The sequence below is a fragment of the Macrotis lagotis genome, chromosome 5, assembly GCF_037893015.1.
Source record: "Macrotis lagotis isolate mMagLag1 chromosome 5, bilby.v1.9.chrom.fasta, whole genome shotgun sequence".
Taxonomy (NCBI): Eukaryota; Metazoa; Chordata; class Mammalia; order Peramelemorphia; family Peramelidae; genus Macrotis; species Macrotis lagotis.
Window position 1 is genome coordinate 139013271 of NC_133662.1, and position 17837 is coordinate 139031107.

The window sequence follows — 17837 nt, forward strand, 5'->3', positions numbered from 1 at the left end:
GATAACTACCTGGCTGTGTGTCCTTGGGCAAGCCACTTAACCCCATTTGCCTTGCAAAAACATTAAAAAAAAAGAAATTGATTAGCTCTGTGACCTTGAGCAAGTCATTTATCCTCTGCTGCTAGAGAAGGAAATGATAAACCACAGAGATTCACGGGGTCATAAAGAATTGGTCATGACTGAAATGACTGAACAACCAATGACTTGCCAAAAGTCACATGATCAAAAGTGTTTTAAAGGCAGGATCTTAAATTGATTTTTCTAAATTCTAAGTATTCTATTCACTATACTGCACTGCCTCTGTATTCAAAATGGATTCAAACAAGTACAAAGTGATTTTCAAGTTGGAATGAGGGGTGAAAGAAGCAGTATCCACTGATAGAACTAGGAAAAGCACTGGAGCTGAGTCTTGAAGGAAGGAAGGTAGAGGGCTTCCAAGAAATAGCCATGAGTCAGAGGAGCATTTTGGAGAAGGGGACAAAAAACACAGAAATGGAACATAGATGTCATATACAAAGAACACTAGGTAGAAAAGCCTGGTTGGAACTGAGAGGAAGTGAATGGGGATTCTTGTCAAGTCAAGAAAGATAGGTTAAAGACAGGCTGTGAAAGCATCATAGTTCTGGAAATGAAAGAGACTTCAGACATCTGCTCCAACCCCATTATTTAACAAATGAATGAGCTAAAGCCAAGGAAGACTGTGGCTTGGCCATGGTCAATCAGGGAATAAGTGACAGAGGTAGGATTTAAACCCAAGTCCTTTGATTATAGAGTTGGGATTTTTTTCTACATGGTATCGCTTTAAATACCCAGAAAAATCATTTAGTTCAAACCACTCATTTTACAGATAAGGAAACTGAAGTCCAATAAGGTCAAGGTTGCATAGACAATACTTTTATAATCAGGACTTGGATCCAGATCTTCTCATTATTAATATTTATCATCTATTTGACTGTGGAAAAGGTATTTAACCTCTTTTGGCCTCAGTACCAATATCTATAAAATCAGTCAGGTGGAACTGGAAAACTAAACTCTAATCCAATTCTGTTGAAGATGTTCACAACACAGGCTTTAATTCATTCCTTATACTTGAGTTTCACAGTGATGTAAGCTTATGTCTATTTCTTAATTATATAGTGATAATGATAATAATAATAATAATAATAATAGCATTTCACAATTCCTTAGAACTTTAGCAGTATGACCTCAATATCCCTGAGTTCCAGTTTTCTAGGACTCCATGACCTCTCTAATCCCTTCTAGCTCTAAATCCTATGAAATTAAGATTTACCAAGCACTTCTTGCAAGAATTGTTAGTATAGATAGTATTTTTTCCTCATGTAGATAAAGAAACTGAGGCACAGAAAAGTAAAAACTATTTACCCATCATCCTTTACCTATTAATTGATAGAACCAGGATTCTAATCCATGTATTTTGATCTGGACCTTCTCTCTTTTCACTATATTACTGAGTTTATCAAGCTTTTTAGTATAGAAAAATTATTTTGGTGATAGTCAGAAGTCCTGATTTAATTACTTGGCCCTAAAACCTAGATGACTTTAACAAAGTTTCTTAGTCTTTCTAAAGCAAATATCTGTAAAACCTAGATTTCAGTTTACTAGTCACCTGTTCACAAAGCTCTAATAGCTCACTATTGTGTCTAAGATACAATACAAATGTCACAACTTGTTTTTATAAAATCAATTCTCAATGAAGTCAAGGCTCCAGACTATTTTTTTCAAATTTAAAATATATATTGCTTCTTGTAGTTCTTCTCATATGACAATACATCTCTTCTTGTCGTGCCTTTGAATAGGCTGTCTCTCATACCTGCAATGTACTCTCCTCATTTATGCCTCTTAGAAGTTCTTGTTTCCTTCAAAGCTCTGTTCAAAGACTTCCTCTTATGACAGGTTTCCCTTGATACCATCAGTTACTAACACCTCACCAACAAATTACCTTCCATTTATTCTGAATATATATTGCATTTACTTTTCCACATACCTGTGTCTTCCCTGATAGACTTTATGCTCCTTAACAGTGCCTAATATATAATAGTCACTTAATGTTCATTGATTGATTTATGAATGCCACTTTCTTCATCTTTCAATAGGCAAAATAACAATTGTTTTATATTTGTCTCCATGCTGTTGAGCTTTCCTTTTGTAAACTTAAAACATTTTCCTCAAATCATATATAATGCTTTAAGGTTGAATTCTGCTTGAAGAGACACTAATATTGACCACACTTTAAAATCATCTCTTTTTCCATTTATGATATTCTTCAATATATCTAGAATAATATTCTATCTGGCACAGAGGTGTATGCTTCATAAATGCTTGTTGACTGACTGAGTTACCTGGTGTGAGAGAGAACTACTGATGAATTGGAAATTAGCTTGAAACAATGAGTGCAGACAGGTTATGTAAATGAGCATTATGGATTAGACTTCCTAAGTGAAATGTTTATCATTCAAGTCTCAGTGATAAGACATTTTCTATCAGAAGATATCCCTGAAAGTCAATAAGAACATTTATATTTATCAATAACTGTTTTATGCTCCACTTTCAAAACCAAAGTAAATTTTAAGGAGAGATCATTCAGACATGGATACAAACTAATTTGCAAATAATTGGATGAGTCTAGGATAAAGTATACAAACTAGAAAGCTTTTGTTAATAATACATTATTGCTGCCTGAATAATTCCTTTTCATGTCAGAGTGACAGAGCTGATAGAATGATGGGAACAATCATTGCAATCTGGCCTGATTTTGACCATTCTTTCAATTCTATTCACATGACATATCCATCAATGCATTGGGGAAATGTGGAAGGGACAGAAAAATGACTATTAAGTGGGTATATAGCCTGGCACTGTAGAGGTGCCAATCAATTTGGATCCAGAGATTCTTGTAGATAATCATGATTATTGATTAATTCATTTACTCAGCAGCACATATAAAGTTAAATTTGACCTTTGATGCTATAGGAGACATAACAATCACAATCTCACAGAATCTGAGAGCTAAAAAGGACCTTGTGGTCATTTAGTCTAATTCATATATACACAAGGATTCTTCTTTTGCACCTAATTTCCATTATCTCCTAAGGAAGCCCATTCCACTTTTGTATAGCAGTATCTATTAGGAAGTGGTTACTTTCCCCTGCTATCTTGCCACCTGGGCTTGTGGGAACATAGATCTAGAGATGAACCAAAGAAGCCATCAAGTCCATAGTCTAATAATTGAGGCAATGAAAGTCCACAGAAGTTGCTATTGAGGTAGTAAATGTTAGAGGTAGGATTTTAAAACCACATTCTCTAACAAGAGTTAGTGATCTTTCTAATGTGCTGTATTACAATGTGCCTAGTTCTAATCTGCTCTCTCTACCAAGAGGATATGAATGAGCCCTGCTCTCAAGTATATTATAAGCAAAATCAATCTTTTATACATATACTCAGAGACAAATGTGATGTAGTTAGGTACAGCAGTGGATAGAGTACTGGACTTGGAGTCAGGAAGACCTGAGCTTAAATTTAATTTTAAACACTTTCTAGCTGTATTGATCTTGGTCTAGCTACTCAAACTCTATTTACATCAATCTTTTCAACTGTAAAATGGGGATCAGATAATATAATATTCGTAAAGCACATGGCACAATACCAAGAAATTAGCTAATTATAATGAAAATTAGAATATTTTAAGTCTCCCAGGAAAACAAAATGGCAATGCAAAGAAAGTAATTTTGAGTTGAGTGCTCAAAATAAGTATATATGTAAAATACTTTACAAAATTTAAAAGCACTATATAAATGTTAGCTATTTTATTAGAGTTTCAAGGAGAATATGCCAAGGAGTAATGGAAAGGGAATGCTAATATCATCAATGCAATTAGTCTCTGAGATATCTGTTTTCTATAATCCCCAACCAATTTAACCTAATGCCCCCTCCAAAGACAAGTCACCTGTCCTTGTCCTTGTACAATTAGGAGAGATTTGATCTCCCCCGCAAAAGAACAACCAACCTGTTGGTTCAGGTCTCCTTGCCAAGATTCCAAAAGGCAATTGTGTGTCATAAACAACAAATTTAATTTTCAGAGAGTAGTGTGAATGACCACAACTGAATACCACCCCACTTTCTCGAGTGAAATATTATTTCATCTACTCACACCCCCTTTTTCCCTGCATGTCAATCAAGATGTTTCTGCCCCTTTCAAATTGGGATTTCTGGCCTTAATGATGTGGCTAGTCTGACAACCTCTCCCCCCCCCACTTTGTTTTTTTTATTTGATATTTTATTTTTCCAATTATATGTTATGAAAGTTTTTCAACATTCATTCACATGCATATGCATATTTATAAGTTACATAATTTCCTTCTTTTCTCTCTTCCCCCTGCATCCCCTCAGCAGTAAATAGTCTAGGGAACATTGTACATGTACATTTGTGTTTAACATGTTACAGATTAGTCATTTTCAGTATGAGAAATCTTATTTTGTTTTGTTTTTCTTCCTCTGGATATGGATGGCATTGTTTATAACAGATCTCCTAGGGTTGTCCTAGTTCTCTGAACTGCTTAGAGGAGTTGCATCCATCAAAGTTGATCAAACTCGCAATGTTATTGCTAATGTATACAATGTTTTCTTGGTTTCAGTCCCTTCATTCATCAGTTCCTCTATCTATAGATTCCAACAATTAATGGTTTCTTATAGAACAATAGTACTCCATTACATTCATATACCATAACTTGCTCAGTCATGCCCCAATTGATAGGCATCCTCTCAATTTCTAATTCTTTGTCAGGACAAAAAGATACACTATGAATATTTTGGAACATGTGGGATTTTTTCCATTATTTATGATTTTTTTCTGGATATACTGTATTTTCTCATGTATAAGATATATCTTTTTTGAAAACTTTGGGGCCTAAAAACTGGAAGCATCTTATATAGTGGTTGTATATTCTTTTACTTACATTTCCTGCTTTTTTTTACTTGTTTTTTGCACTCACAGATTTTTACTTGCTTTTCCCTCTTTCTCACATTTGTCTTTGTGCTCATTGTTTTGCATTTGTTACCAGTCTATTTGGTTAAGTTTTGTCACACTCTGCCCAGAAATGGCTCAGAAAGGATTTTGGTACAGTGTTGAATTCAAGTTCAGAGTGTTCCAGTTTGCAAAAGTGAATGGAAATCATGCTGCTGAACATCAGCTTGGTCATCCTCCAACTGAGAAAACAATCTGATACTGGCTACAGGGAGAAGAAATTCCACTGAAAACACTGCAGCAGAAGAAGGCCATGAGAGGTAAGACAGCAAAATGGCCTGATTTAGAGAGAGAATTGAAGAGCAGAGGGCAGTTGGAATTCCTGTGTCCACAAAGATGGCTCAGTAGGAGGTAAGAAGAATTGCTGATGAAAAGGAACTGACTGATTTCAAAGGAGGACACAATTGGTGCTTTAGGTTCATGAAACAGAATGAATTAAGCATGTGTCCATGCACCCAAAAGATGCCTGCAAACTATAAGCAGAAGGTCCTGGAATTTCATGATAATAAAACTTGAGTTCAATAACTTTATGTAATACATTTTTTTTCAAATTTTAGTCCTAAAATTGAAGTGTATCTTATACACAGGGAAATATGGTAGGCCTAGGATTAGTACTGCCAGATCAAAGGGTATGATCGATTTTATTGCTCTTAGGGCAAGGTTCCATATTCCTTTCCAAAATGGTTATATTAGTTCCCAACTCCACCTACAATGCATTAATTTCCCAATCTTTCCACAACTTCTCCAACATTGGTTGCTTTGCCTTTTTTGTCATCTTGGCCAATCTGATAGATGTGAGGTGATACCTCAGAGTTGTTTTAATTAGCATTTAGAGCATTTTTTCATGATTTTATGTAGCTTTAATAGCTTCATTTGAACACCTGCCTATTCATATCTTTTAACCATTTATCAACTGGGGAATGACTTGCAACCTTATAAATTTGATTCAGTTTTCTATATATTTTAGAAATGAGACCTTTATCAGAACCCCTGGCTGTGAAAATTGTTTCCCAGTTTTCTACTTTCCTTCTAATCTTGGCAACATTGGTTTTATTAGTGCAAAATCTTTTTAATTTAATATATTCAAAATCATCCATTTGCAATTCATAATGCATTCTTTTTATTCATAAATTTCCCTTCATTTCATATGTGAAGAATTTCTTGATCTGTTAAATGGCCTATGATATTGCTCTTTATGTCTATATCTTATACCCACTTTGAACTTATTTTGGCATAGAGTGTGAGATGTGCATCTATGCCTAGTTTTTGTGATACTATTTTCTAGTTTTCCCAACAATTTTTGTTCAATTATGAGTTCTTATCCCAGAAGCTAATGTCTTTGAGTCTGTCAAACAGTAGATTACTATAGTCATTTACTACTGTTTCTTTTGTACTTATCCTAATTCACTGGTTCATTATTCTATTTCTTAACCAGTACCAGGCAGTTTTGATGACTGTCACTTTATAGTATAGTTTTAGATCTGGCAGAACAAGGCTAGTTTCCTTCACTTTTTCTTTCATCAATATCATTGATTTTTTTTTATTTAAATTTTTAAAATGTTTTTATTTATTTAAGGCAATGGGGTTAAGTGACTTGCCCAAGGTCACACAACTGGGCAATTATTAAGTGTCTGAGGATGGATTTGAACTCGGGTCCTCCTGTCTCCAGGGCCAAAGCTCTAACCACCACATCACCTTAACTTTGATATTCTTGACCTTTTTTTGTTCCAAATGAATTTTTTTTTTAGGATTTTGCAAGGCAAATGGGGTTAAGTGGCTTGCCCAAGGTCACACAACTAGGTCATTATTAAGTGTCTGAGGCCGGATTTGAACTCAGGTACCCCTGACTCTACAGTCAATGCTCTGTCCACTGTGCCACCTAGCTGCCCCAGATGAATTTTATACTACTTTTTTCTAGCTTAGTAAAATGGTTATCATCTTGATTGGTATGGCACTAAACAAGCAATTTTATCTGGGTAGAATTGTCATTTTTATTACATTAACTCAACCTAACCATGAGCAATTGTCATTTTTCTGATTCTTAAGACTTGATTTTATTTGTGTGAAAGATGTTTTGTAATTGTGTTCATACAGTTTCTGGGTTGTCTTAGGAGGTAGATTCCCAAGTATTTATTGTTGTCTGCAGTTACTTCAAATGTAATTTCTTTTTCCATTTCTTACCCTTTGGCTTTGTTGCTCACATATAAAAATACTGATGATTTAAGTGGGTTAGTTTTATATCCTACTACTTAGCTGAATTTGTGAATTATTTCAAGCAATTTTTAAAGATAATTCTTCTAGGGTTCTCTAAGTATGCCATCATATCATCTGAACTGAGTGGAAGTTTTGCTTCTTCATTGCAATTCTAATTCCTTCAATTTCTTTTTCTTCCCTTATAGCTAAAACTAACATTTCTAATACTATATTGATTAGTAGTGGTGATAATGGGGTTCCTTGTTTCACTCCTTATCTTATTGGAAAAGTTTCTAGTATTTCCCTATTACATATAATATTTGTTGATGGTTTTAGATAGATACTCTATTATTTTATGGAAAACACCATTCCTTTACTCTCTGGTGTTTTTAATAGGAATGGATATTGTATTTTGTCAAAGACTTTTTTCAGTATCTATTAAGATAATCATATGATTTCTGTTGGTTTTGTTATTGATATGTTCAATTTGTTTTCCAAATATTGAAACAACTCTGCCTACCAGGTAGAAATCCAATTTGAGGGGGGCTAGGTGGTGCAGTGGATAGAGCACCAGCCCTGCAGTCAGGATTACCTGAGTTCAAATCCGGCCTCAGACACTTAATAATTACCTAGCTGTATGGCCTTGGGCAAGCCATTTAACCCCATTTGCCTTGCAAAAAAAAAAAAAGAAATCCAATTTGATCATGATGTATTAACCTAGAAAGAACTTGCTATATCTTTGCTAAAATTTTATTTAAGATTTTTGCATTATTCATTAAGGAGATAGATTTATAATTTTCTTTGTTCTGTTTTGACCCTTCCAGCACCATATTGGTACTTCTTCTCCAATTTTTTAAAGTATATGGAAAGTGAGAATTAATTGTTCCTTATGTATTTGGTTGAATTCACTTGTAAATCCATCTGAACCTAGAGACTTTTTCTTAAGGAGTTTATTGATGGTTTCTTTGATTTTTTTTCTGAAATGAGGTTATTTGAATATTTTATTTCATTTGTATTTTTGTAAATATTCATCCATTTCACTCAGATTATCAAATTTATTGATAAACAGTAGGGCAAAATAGCTCATCCTCATTGGTGGTGAGTTTATCCTTTACATTTTTTTGAGTGTCAATTTGATTTTCTTAAATCAGATTAACCAAAGGTTTATCTATTTTTTTTCACAAAACCAAATATCAGTTTTATTTATTGGACCAATGATTTTCTTGCTTTTGATGTTATCTCTCCTCTAATTTTCAGAATTTTAATTTAGTTTTTAATTGGGTATCTTTGATTTGTTCTTTTTTCTAGTCTTTTTAGTTGCATAATAAATTTATTGATATATTCTATCATTATGTTATTCATATAAACATTTAAAGATATAAAATTTCCCCTAAAAATTGCTTTGGCTACATCCTATAAATTTTGGCATGATGTCTCAATTGCTATCATTTTCTTGGATGATTTGATTATTTCCTTGATTTGTTGCTTGATCTACTCATGACCTTTTATTAAATGTAACTTTTATTGCGTCATAATCTGAAAAGTGTGCATTTATTATTTCTGCCTTTATGCATTTGATTATAAGGTTTTTATGCCCTAGTACATGGTCAGTTTGGTATAGGTGCCATACTGCAGAGACAAAGGTATATTCTTTTCTATCCCCATTCAGTTTTCTCCAGAGATCTATCATATATAAGTTTTCTAAGATTTTATTCACCTACTTAACTTCCTTCTTGCTTATTTTGTGGTCAAATTTATCTAGCTCTTGATTGAGGTCCCCTCCATTATTATAGTTTTACTGTTTGTCTCCTTGTAATTCATTCAACTTCTACTCTAAGAGTTTGAGTGCTATACCACTAGGTCCATACATACACTTAATAAAGATATAACTTTATTGCTTATGGTGTCTTTTAAGATGTAATTTCTTTCCTATTCCTTTTAATGAAATCTATTTTTGCTTTTACCTTGCTTGGAATCAGGGCCATTACCCCTGATTTTTATTTTTACTTCCACTGGAGCATAATATATTTTGCTCCAGCCTTTTACCTTTATCCTGTGTGTATCTCTCTCTGTTCCAAATCTGTTTCTTGTAAGCAACATATTGTAGGATTATGGTTTTAATCCATTCTGCTATCCACTTCTATTTTATAGGAGAATTCATCCCATTTACAATAACAGTTAAGATTACCAATTCTTTACTTCCCTCCATGTTCTATTTCCCTGTTCCTATATTTCTCTTGCCTTTCCTCTTATTCCTCCTTACCTGTTTTGCTCCCTTTTTTCCTTTAATCTTTCTTTTAGATGTTAACTTTAAATTTCCTTTCACTTATATCTTTACCTTCCCTTTTGTCAGTCCCTTCTTCACTTTTCTTGCCCTTTCCCCACCTACTTTCCCATAGGATAGGATGCTCTTGTCTAGCTACTGGGAACTGGACGGCACTGTGCTAAAAGTATTCCATTAGCTTTCTCACTTTCCTGCCTAGCTGTTCTTTATTTCCTTTGTTCCCCTTGAAGAGATAGATCTTCTCTGAAGATCCTCCACAATTTCTACAGCTGAAAACTTGTTTCAATCTTTATTTTTTTTTTTGGTGGGATCTATGGCTTTAATGTCTATCTAGAGGTTTCATTTAGTGTTGTATAGGGAAAGCTCTGGGAGTATGCTACCTTTATGCCACCATCTTGAATCTGCCTCAAAAGTCTCCTCCTCCTCCCTTTGTTAACAGTTAAACATATCACTATTGATAAAGTGATTATACTTTAATATAAGTATGCACCTCAATTTTTACCTTTATAGTATTTATTTGTCACACATGGCAAATAGCACATACTTAAATGTTTACTAATGTTTACCATCATCATAACCATGGTCACAACTGAGTTGCATCCTCATGGGGTTTATTTGAAATTGCAAGCTTACTTATGGCTCTGAAATTTTGTGATTCTTTAAGGGTTTTTTTCCCCTCTTTCAAGACATAGAAAATCTGTGAACAAATAAAGACAAAGAGAATTGGAAATAATGAAGATGGAGAGAATGTGACCCCAATTATATTGTTGTCTTAAATTAGTATTTGATAGATTTTATAAGCTCTTTGATGACAGTGATCATATCTTGGGCATCCTGGCATTCCCCAAAGTAGTTAGCCTACTCCCTTTACATTTTAGGCTTTCAATTAATATATAATGAATGGGGAAAACATTATGTGTGATCTCATCTGGGGCACCCCCTTCCCATCTTACAAAAGGTATAAAATATTCAGATTAGAATTAGAGGAAGGATCTGAAAAAAAAAGAAAAATCTGACAAATCTAGGTGTTTCTCCCTGACATCTTATACACTTGTGGTACCTGTCTCTAACATAGATTTCCCTTAGTCTGTAATATATGAGACATCTTTTGCCAGGACAAAAATCAACAATAATAACTTAGAACTTAAGAATTTGCTGTAGCTCTATTTCAATTCTCATGGCAACTAGCCAGATGAGTATCTGGATAGGGAAGAAGAGTGATGGCCAGAAAGCTTTCCAAACAACTCTTCTACGATGAACTGAAGTGGGGATAAGTCAAAGAAAACTTTTACTATCCACAAAAATACTGGTTTCTTAAGGCAATCTGATGGGGAAACGATTGCAATCAAAACGTCAACCTGATTGGTGTCTATAAAGAATGGAGTTAGCCAACTAATTATAGAATTTTAGAGCTGGAACAAACCTCAGAGGTCATTTAATCAAAAATTATCATTTTTTTAGATAGGAAACTGAGACCCAGTGAATGATTTGCCTATAATTACATAAGTATTTGCAGTCAGAACTAGAAGTAAAATCTTCTGTCTTCCCTTGTCCTACGTCCTTGTTCTTGTCTCCTCTGTTTCCCCTATCTTTCTGTCCCTGTCTGTGTCTAGGCCTTTCTGTTTCTGTCTCTTTTTCTTTCTCTTGCTTTCTATCTCTGTCCCTTTCCTTTTTTCTCCATTTCTTTTTCTCTGTTTCTCCCTTTCTCTTTAGCAAAGTATTTCACATTAGAGCATCTGCAGTGAGAAATCAAAGAACAGACTTCATGGATGCTCAATGACAAAGAGAGTATTAGTTTCATTTTTGTCACTAATCAAAATATATTGGCTTTGGTTTTATTTTAACGGTTTCTCTAAGTTTTATTTCCTCTTGGTGTCAGCTCCCTAATTTGTAATCTCCAAATATTGTTAACGTATAAAAGGGAAATTCATCTACCCTGTAATACTTTTGGTTTTCACCATTGCTTACAAATTTCCAAACTGGCCACAAATCAATAGTGTGGGATAGGCTGATACTGATCAGTATTTCAAGGATTCTTTCAGATTGATTAACTCACTGATCAACTGCTAAATTCATCTGCTCAGTTATCCAAGTCTCAGCATGTTCTCTCTCTCTCTGAGGGTTCTTCATTGATTCAGTAACTAAAATCTTTTATATTTTCTATTTTATATACACATTCTTGTCCATGAAGAGAGTCTAGGTTCTATTAGCTTCTGAAGGTCCATTAGGCACAAAGGCTCAAAATGAAATGATTGAAACATGGAGGGATTACTGTATTAAGGATTAAAACTCAAAGGATATGAATGGAATGAAGAGACTCATCAGTTTTTGAATGCTATAGGCACTCAATCACTTAGTGATTGACTTCTCTAATAATACTCTGCTAAATCAGGCCCTTCACTCAGAAGAGGAAGGCTAAACTGAGACAACTAGACCAACTTTGGAAATCCAAAAATCCAAAAGAATTTGCCCAACATCTTTGCTTGGCATGTGAGGCAATTCAAAGTTCATAATTCTATAAAACAGTGAATATTTTTATAGTTTCCTTTAATTTTTTTAGGGTTTTTTTTTTTTGCAAGGCAAATGGGGTTTAAGTGGCTTGCCTAAGGCCACACAGTTAGGTAATTATTAAGTGTCTGAGACCAGATTTGAACCCAGGTACTCCTGACTCCAGGGACGGTGCTTTCTCCACTACGCTACCTAGCCGCCCCTTATAGTTTCATTTTAAAAACATTGTCTGTAATGACAGGACTATACAAAAAAATCACTAGATCAAAATGATCAAATACTATCTGCTCAATTTACTGCAGTTCATTTTCACACATAGAAGTTAGCTAGGATACAGAGCCTTAATCTAACTAAAAATTATCAATTCACCAAGATTATCTTTTTGCCCAAGCAAAACAACTCCTCCTTAAAGTATGTTTCATGTTTCCATTAAAAACTATTAATGTTATTAAATTAAAAACTATTAATTAATCAGAAATTAACTACTTCAGAATGTTTTTCCATAGCAAACCAAGGAAAAAAAATGTTGATGTTAGGAGTTCTGATTTATAATAATACATTAGGATCATAATTAGCATAGAACAAATGGGACTTTGTCCCAGAAAAAACATCTAAAAGAGAGGTGAATCTGTATTCTTCTCTCCTATGCTATTCTATATCTAAACCTTATCTCATAGTCTTCCACTGGTCCAAGTCAGCATCATTCTGGGCAATCATATCCAAGAATTCTCAAGGGAACAGGCTGCTTATTTTCCAAGGGTAGTTAGACCCCTAATTGCACTATCCTCTGCACTACGGCTCCCACTCTACTCTCATCCCTCTTTTAACTGCTTTTGTCTCATGTAAAAAATTTCTTGGTTGCTGTTCTAATGTAAACATCACTTAGGAAGATTTCACAGAATTAAACTTAATGAGGACTGGATCTAGATAGAAGATAGTAAAATTGGAAATTCAGACCAGCCATCTATAATTAATTTCATTGGTCTGGAATAACATAATGCAAGCTTAAATTTATATATGTACTTTAGTTATATAGTACTATAGTTCCAGCCATCAGCCATGGAGAAGAAGCATGGTAAAGCACATAGTTAGAATTTCCTTTTTTCTCCCAAAATGCAGTCTTTTATATTCACTAAAAATCATCCTTCCTCTTATTCTCAGATATTCTGATATTATTCACCTATCACCCCTCTTGAAATGAGACTTAAACATCGGTGCATTGTCCTGTCTTTCTTGTTGCTTACCCAAATACTAATATCATTATCATGGATTTGTTCAAGTTTAGAACATGTCATTTTGGGATTACTTTATTTGCAGTAGTTCTGTGCATCCAGGTGCCTCTTTGTAGGTGACCTCCTCCATTCTTTCTGCCTCTGTATTCCTTGAGATAAATGCTTGGGAAAAGTAGTGAGTCTCTGTTTTCCTATATGATGTCAAAGGAATTAGAGGGGTTATTTTCAGGGTTTGATATGCTGGAACCAGTTCAGATAAAGAGCTGATTGTTAAATTTTCAGTGTGAGTACTTACATCTCAGAAATCAACAAATAATAGGAATCAAGACCATGTGTTTTTTGATGTTTTGCTGTTTATTTTTGTTGTTTGATGTTTTGTTGATTTTTTGATGACTTAGACTTAAGAAAGTGGTCAAAAGTTTATATTGTAAATTTAAAAGTTCAAATATGTAAAGTCTGAGAGAGATGCTTTCTAGATAATTAATATTTAATTTATTAATTATGGCTACCAAATAATTAACAAAATGAGGTCTATGGAACACGTGGGAGCCAAAGACAAACTTTGGGGGCTGCTGAGAATTTAAATACCCTTGGAAGAAAAAAATGCCCTTGGAAGAGTACATATTCCCAACAAATGGAATCAATATTAATCAGTTAACAATGAGAGACTGAATATTATAATGAGAAGTGGGCTTATTCTAATGAGGAACTTTGACTATGTCATTTTTACTCATCTGTACCCAGGTTGCTTCAGGCAATCAAGACAAAGGGATCAACCTTCACCCCATGCCACTCCTATACCATTATGTGGGGTCTCATTCACAATTGAGGGGAATGTCAACCCAATCTCATTATCAATCCTGTTCTTGGGAGGTAGGGAAAATATTCTGAATTCCCCAATATTAATTGGTTATTAATACAAGAGAAAAGTAGTAATTTCTCTCAAGAGTATGATCTGGTTTTTGTAAGGGTCCGTTAAACATTTGCAAATGCACTCCTGGCTTTTTTCTAAAACTATAGAGGCCAATCATAGGACCAGGTCAGCTTCTATCCAAGTTACGAAAATCTCCTTCTTCCATTCTTGTCATTTTTAACTCTTTACAACCACAACACCTTTCATCCATATTGTAATTTAAGTTCATTAAATCAAAAGTTATATAAATGGACCTCTTTTTTTTATTCTAACATGTTTGGTCAACTAATAATAATTATTATTATTACAACAATGATAACTAGCCTTTATGATTTAATAACATTTCTCAATTACTTGTAAAAATCATCAATTAAAAATCAGAAGGAATCTTAAAGACCTTCTAGTACAACTCCTTAAATTTATAAATGGAGAAATTGAGGTGCCTGATAGATTAAATGATTTGTTCAAGGTCACAGAAATAGCAAATAGCAGAGTTGGGTTATGAATTCATGTTCTTTGATTCCATATTCCATATTCTTTTCAACACATCATGCTGAGTCAAACTCTGAGGGTCTTTGAATACTATATAGAGGAGTTCTTATTTGACCCTAGAGGAAATAGGGAGTAACATAGTTTATTGAGCAGGGGAGTAGCATAGTCATATCTATGCTTTAGAAATATCTCTTTGGCAACTGTGTCATGGATAGATTGGAGAAAGGAATGACTTAAAGCAAAGAAAGAATATCTAGGTGTGAAAATAAGCATCTGGTTTCTCCAGATACTAAAAAAACAAACAAAAATTTTCCCCAAGAAGAAAGATACCAACATATTGTTAAATACCCACTTCTATACAAGAACTAGGACTTGTGGAAAAAAATGAGCAAGAATCTCGGGCAATGAGAAGATGGCATGAGAAGGTTCTACACCACTCGGAGTGAGCTAACAAAATCATGTATCTACTAAACTATTGATCTATCAAAATACTTAGTGGATTACCCAGAGAACAATGGCTGTTTACCCTAATTTTTCAGGTAAGCATTAGAAGTGAAATGTCAGGGTGGTTAGGTGGCGCAGTGAATAGAGCACCGGCCTTGGAGTCAGGAGTACCTGGGTTCAAATCTGACCTCAGACACTTAATAATTACCTAGCCGTGTGGCCTTGGGCAAGCCACTTAACCCCATTCATTGCCTTGAAAAATCTAAAAAAAAAAAAGGTGAAATGTCATGGGAACTGTCATATATTTGACATACTATATTATATTCCTTACTTTTTTCTCAAGCAATAGCTGAACTTTGTATGTCATCTAAAAAGATGTGGCAAGTGCCACATAAAACAACTAACTAAGCTTTACAGCACAGATTGAAGAGAATGATTTTACCTGTAGCAGCCCAGGATGACTTAGTCCTCATACAAGTTGTACAGAATTAGTGAAGTTGAGGGTTCTCTGGGACATAAAGTTAATATAAAGTCAGGCTTTTATTTTATTATTTTGGCAAGCATATATAGAATAATTCAAACACTCAGTAGCTCCCTCATAGAGGGTGGAAGAAGACTGGGTCAGCCCCAGTCACTTCTATTGACATCCCATTACTACTATTTACTGCTTTCAAAAAGTACTGCAAGCCATGTATATCTATCAGAACTAGCATGACATAGGTTGATTACCCTAAGGCCTTTTGTCACACCAGAGGTATATTATGTTCTCTGGTTGGAGGGTCAGAAAATCTCAGAAAATGACTGCATGACAAATTCAGGATGCTTCCAACAGTGGATGAAGGGAAATATTTAGATAAGAAGAAGTGAGATGGTTAATCTTTCTTATCCAAACAGGGGATAGGGGAATCACCCAAATATAAAACAGACAACTTTAATTAATGAAATTAGAATTTTTTTTCATTTAAAATCAATATAGCTAAAAGAAATTGTCAATTGGGGAAAATATTCACACACACACACACACACACACATATATATCTGATAAAGTCAATATATAAGGAATATAGAAATTTATTTTATTTGTTTGTTTGTTTATTTGTTTATTTTTTAGTTTTTGCAAGGCAATGGGGTTAAGTGGCTTGCCCAAGGCCACACGGCTAGGTAAATATTAAGTGTCTGAGGCTGGATTTGTACTCAGGTCCTCCTGACTCCAGGGCCGGTGCTCTATCCACTGTGCCACCTAGCTGCCCCAAGGAATATAGAAATTAACAATATATGTGTATATATATATATATATATATATATATATATATATATCTCATAAGTCATTCTCCAAAATATATATATTTCAAAAAAAGTTAAATTCTTAACAGCTATATGAAAAACTGATACAAAGCAAATGAGATAACCTGCAAAGTGCTTTATAAATTCTAAAGAACTTATAAAAATTCTAAGTGTCAATATTATTAAATTATTAATAGCCATAAGTTACATTAATTCATTTTGTCAGTAAGTTGAAAAAGAAAAAAAATTTTAAAATAGTTGATATGCACATACATTTTACACTGTTTATTTTAATTTATTTTAATTTTATTTATGTAAGGCAATGGAGCCGAGTCAAGCGGGAGGCGGAGGCTCCCGGGTGTTTCCAAGATTTAGCTTCACCCGTGACCCGCTGCCATGGCCGAGGTAGGCATTGCTGCTGGAGGTGGAATGGACGTGAACATCGCTCTACAAGAAGTGCTCAAGACCGCACTCATCCACGACGGCCTCGCTCGTGGAATTCGTGAAGCTGCCAAAGCCTTGGACAAACGCCAAGCCCATCTTTGTGTTCTTGCTTCCAACTGTGATGAACCTATGTATGTAAGGTTGGTTGAGGCCCTGTGTGCTGAACACCAAATCAATTTAATCAAGGTTGATGACAACAAGAAGCTGGGTGAATGGGTAGGCCTCTGTAAAATTGACAGAGAGGGAAAGCCCAGAAAAGTGGTTGGATGCAGTTGTGTTGTTGTTAAGGACTATGGCAAGGAATCTCAGGCCAAAGATGTCATCGAAGAATATTTTAAGTGCAAGAAATAAGTAAATAAAAGCCTTGGTCTCAATTGGAAAAAAAAAAAGAGTGACTTGCCCAAGGTCACACTGTTAGGCAATTATTAAATGTCTGAGACTGGAGTTGAACTCAAGTCCTCCTGACTCCAGGGTCAGTGCTCTAGCCACTGCACCACCTAACTGCCCCTACATTGTTTATTTTAAAACCAAGTTACAAAATTTCCCTTCACCTTCTCTTCCCACCCTTCTCCCCTCAGTAGGGAACAGTTAGGAGTTACCATTTTACATATTTATTTTGTAAAAATGACTACAAATTAATAATTTTTGGCTTGAGGATTTAGGATTAAGGGAATGAGATACATGAGAGATAACTTTCATAAAGTGTCCATCATATTCAGAAGAGTTGTTTTTTCTGTGTTTTGTTTTGTAACTATTTTTTTATTTTAACATTTTTTTAATTGAGTTAAACATTCTCTCCCTTTCTCCATCCCTTCTTCTACCCACTGAGAAGTCAAACAAGATAATATCAATTATACATGTAAAATCATGCAAAACATATTTTAAAAATATTAACATTTTCCATATTAACAAAAAGCAAGAAAAATAAAAAAGTGAGAAAATTATGATTCAATTTGCACTTAATTCATCAGTCCTCTCTATGGAGGCAGATAGCATTTTTTC

At 34.4% G+C, this 17837-nt stretch overlaps 1 protein-coding gene across 1 annotated transcript; it reads left to right on the forward strand.

Moving 5' to 3' along the window:
• The first annotated feature begins 16769 nt into the window (after window positions 1-16769).
• LOC141489898 (small ribosomal subunit protein eS12-like) lies at window positions 16770-17224 on the forward strand. Its single transcript, XM_074190251.1, has one exon. The coding sequence runs from the start codon at window positions 16788-16790 to the stop codon at window positions 17184-17186; it is 399 nt and encodes a 132-aa protein (XP_074046352.1). The 5' UTR covers window positions 16770-16787; the 3' UTR covers window positions 17187-17224.
• The last annotated feature ends 613 nt before the right edge of the window (window positions 17225-17837 follow it).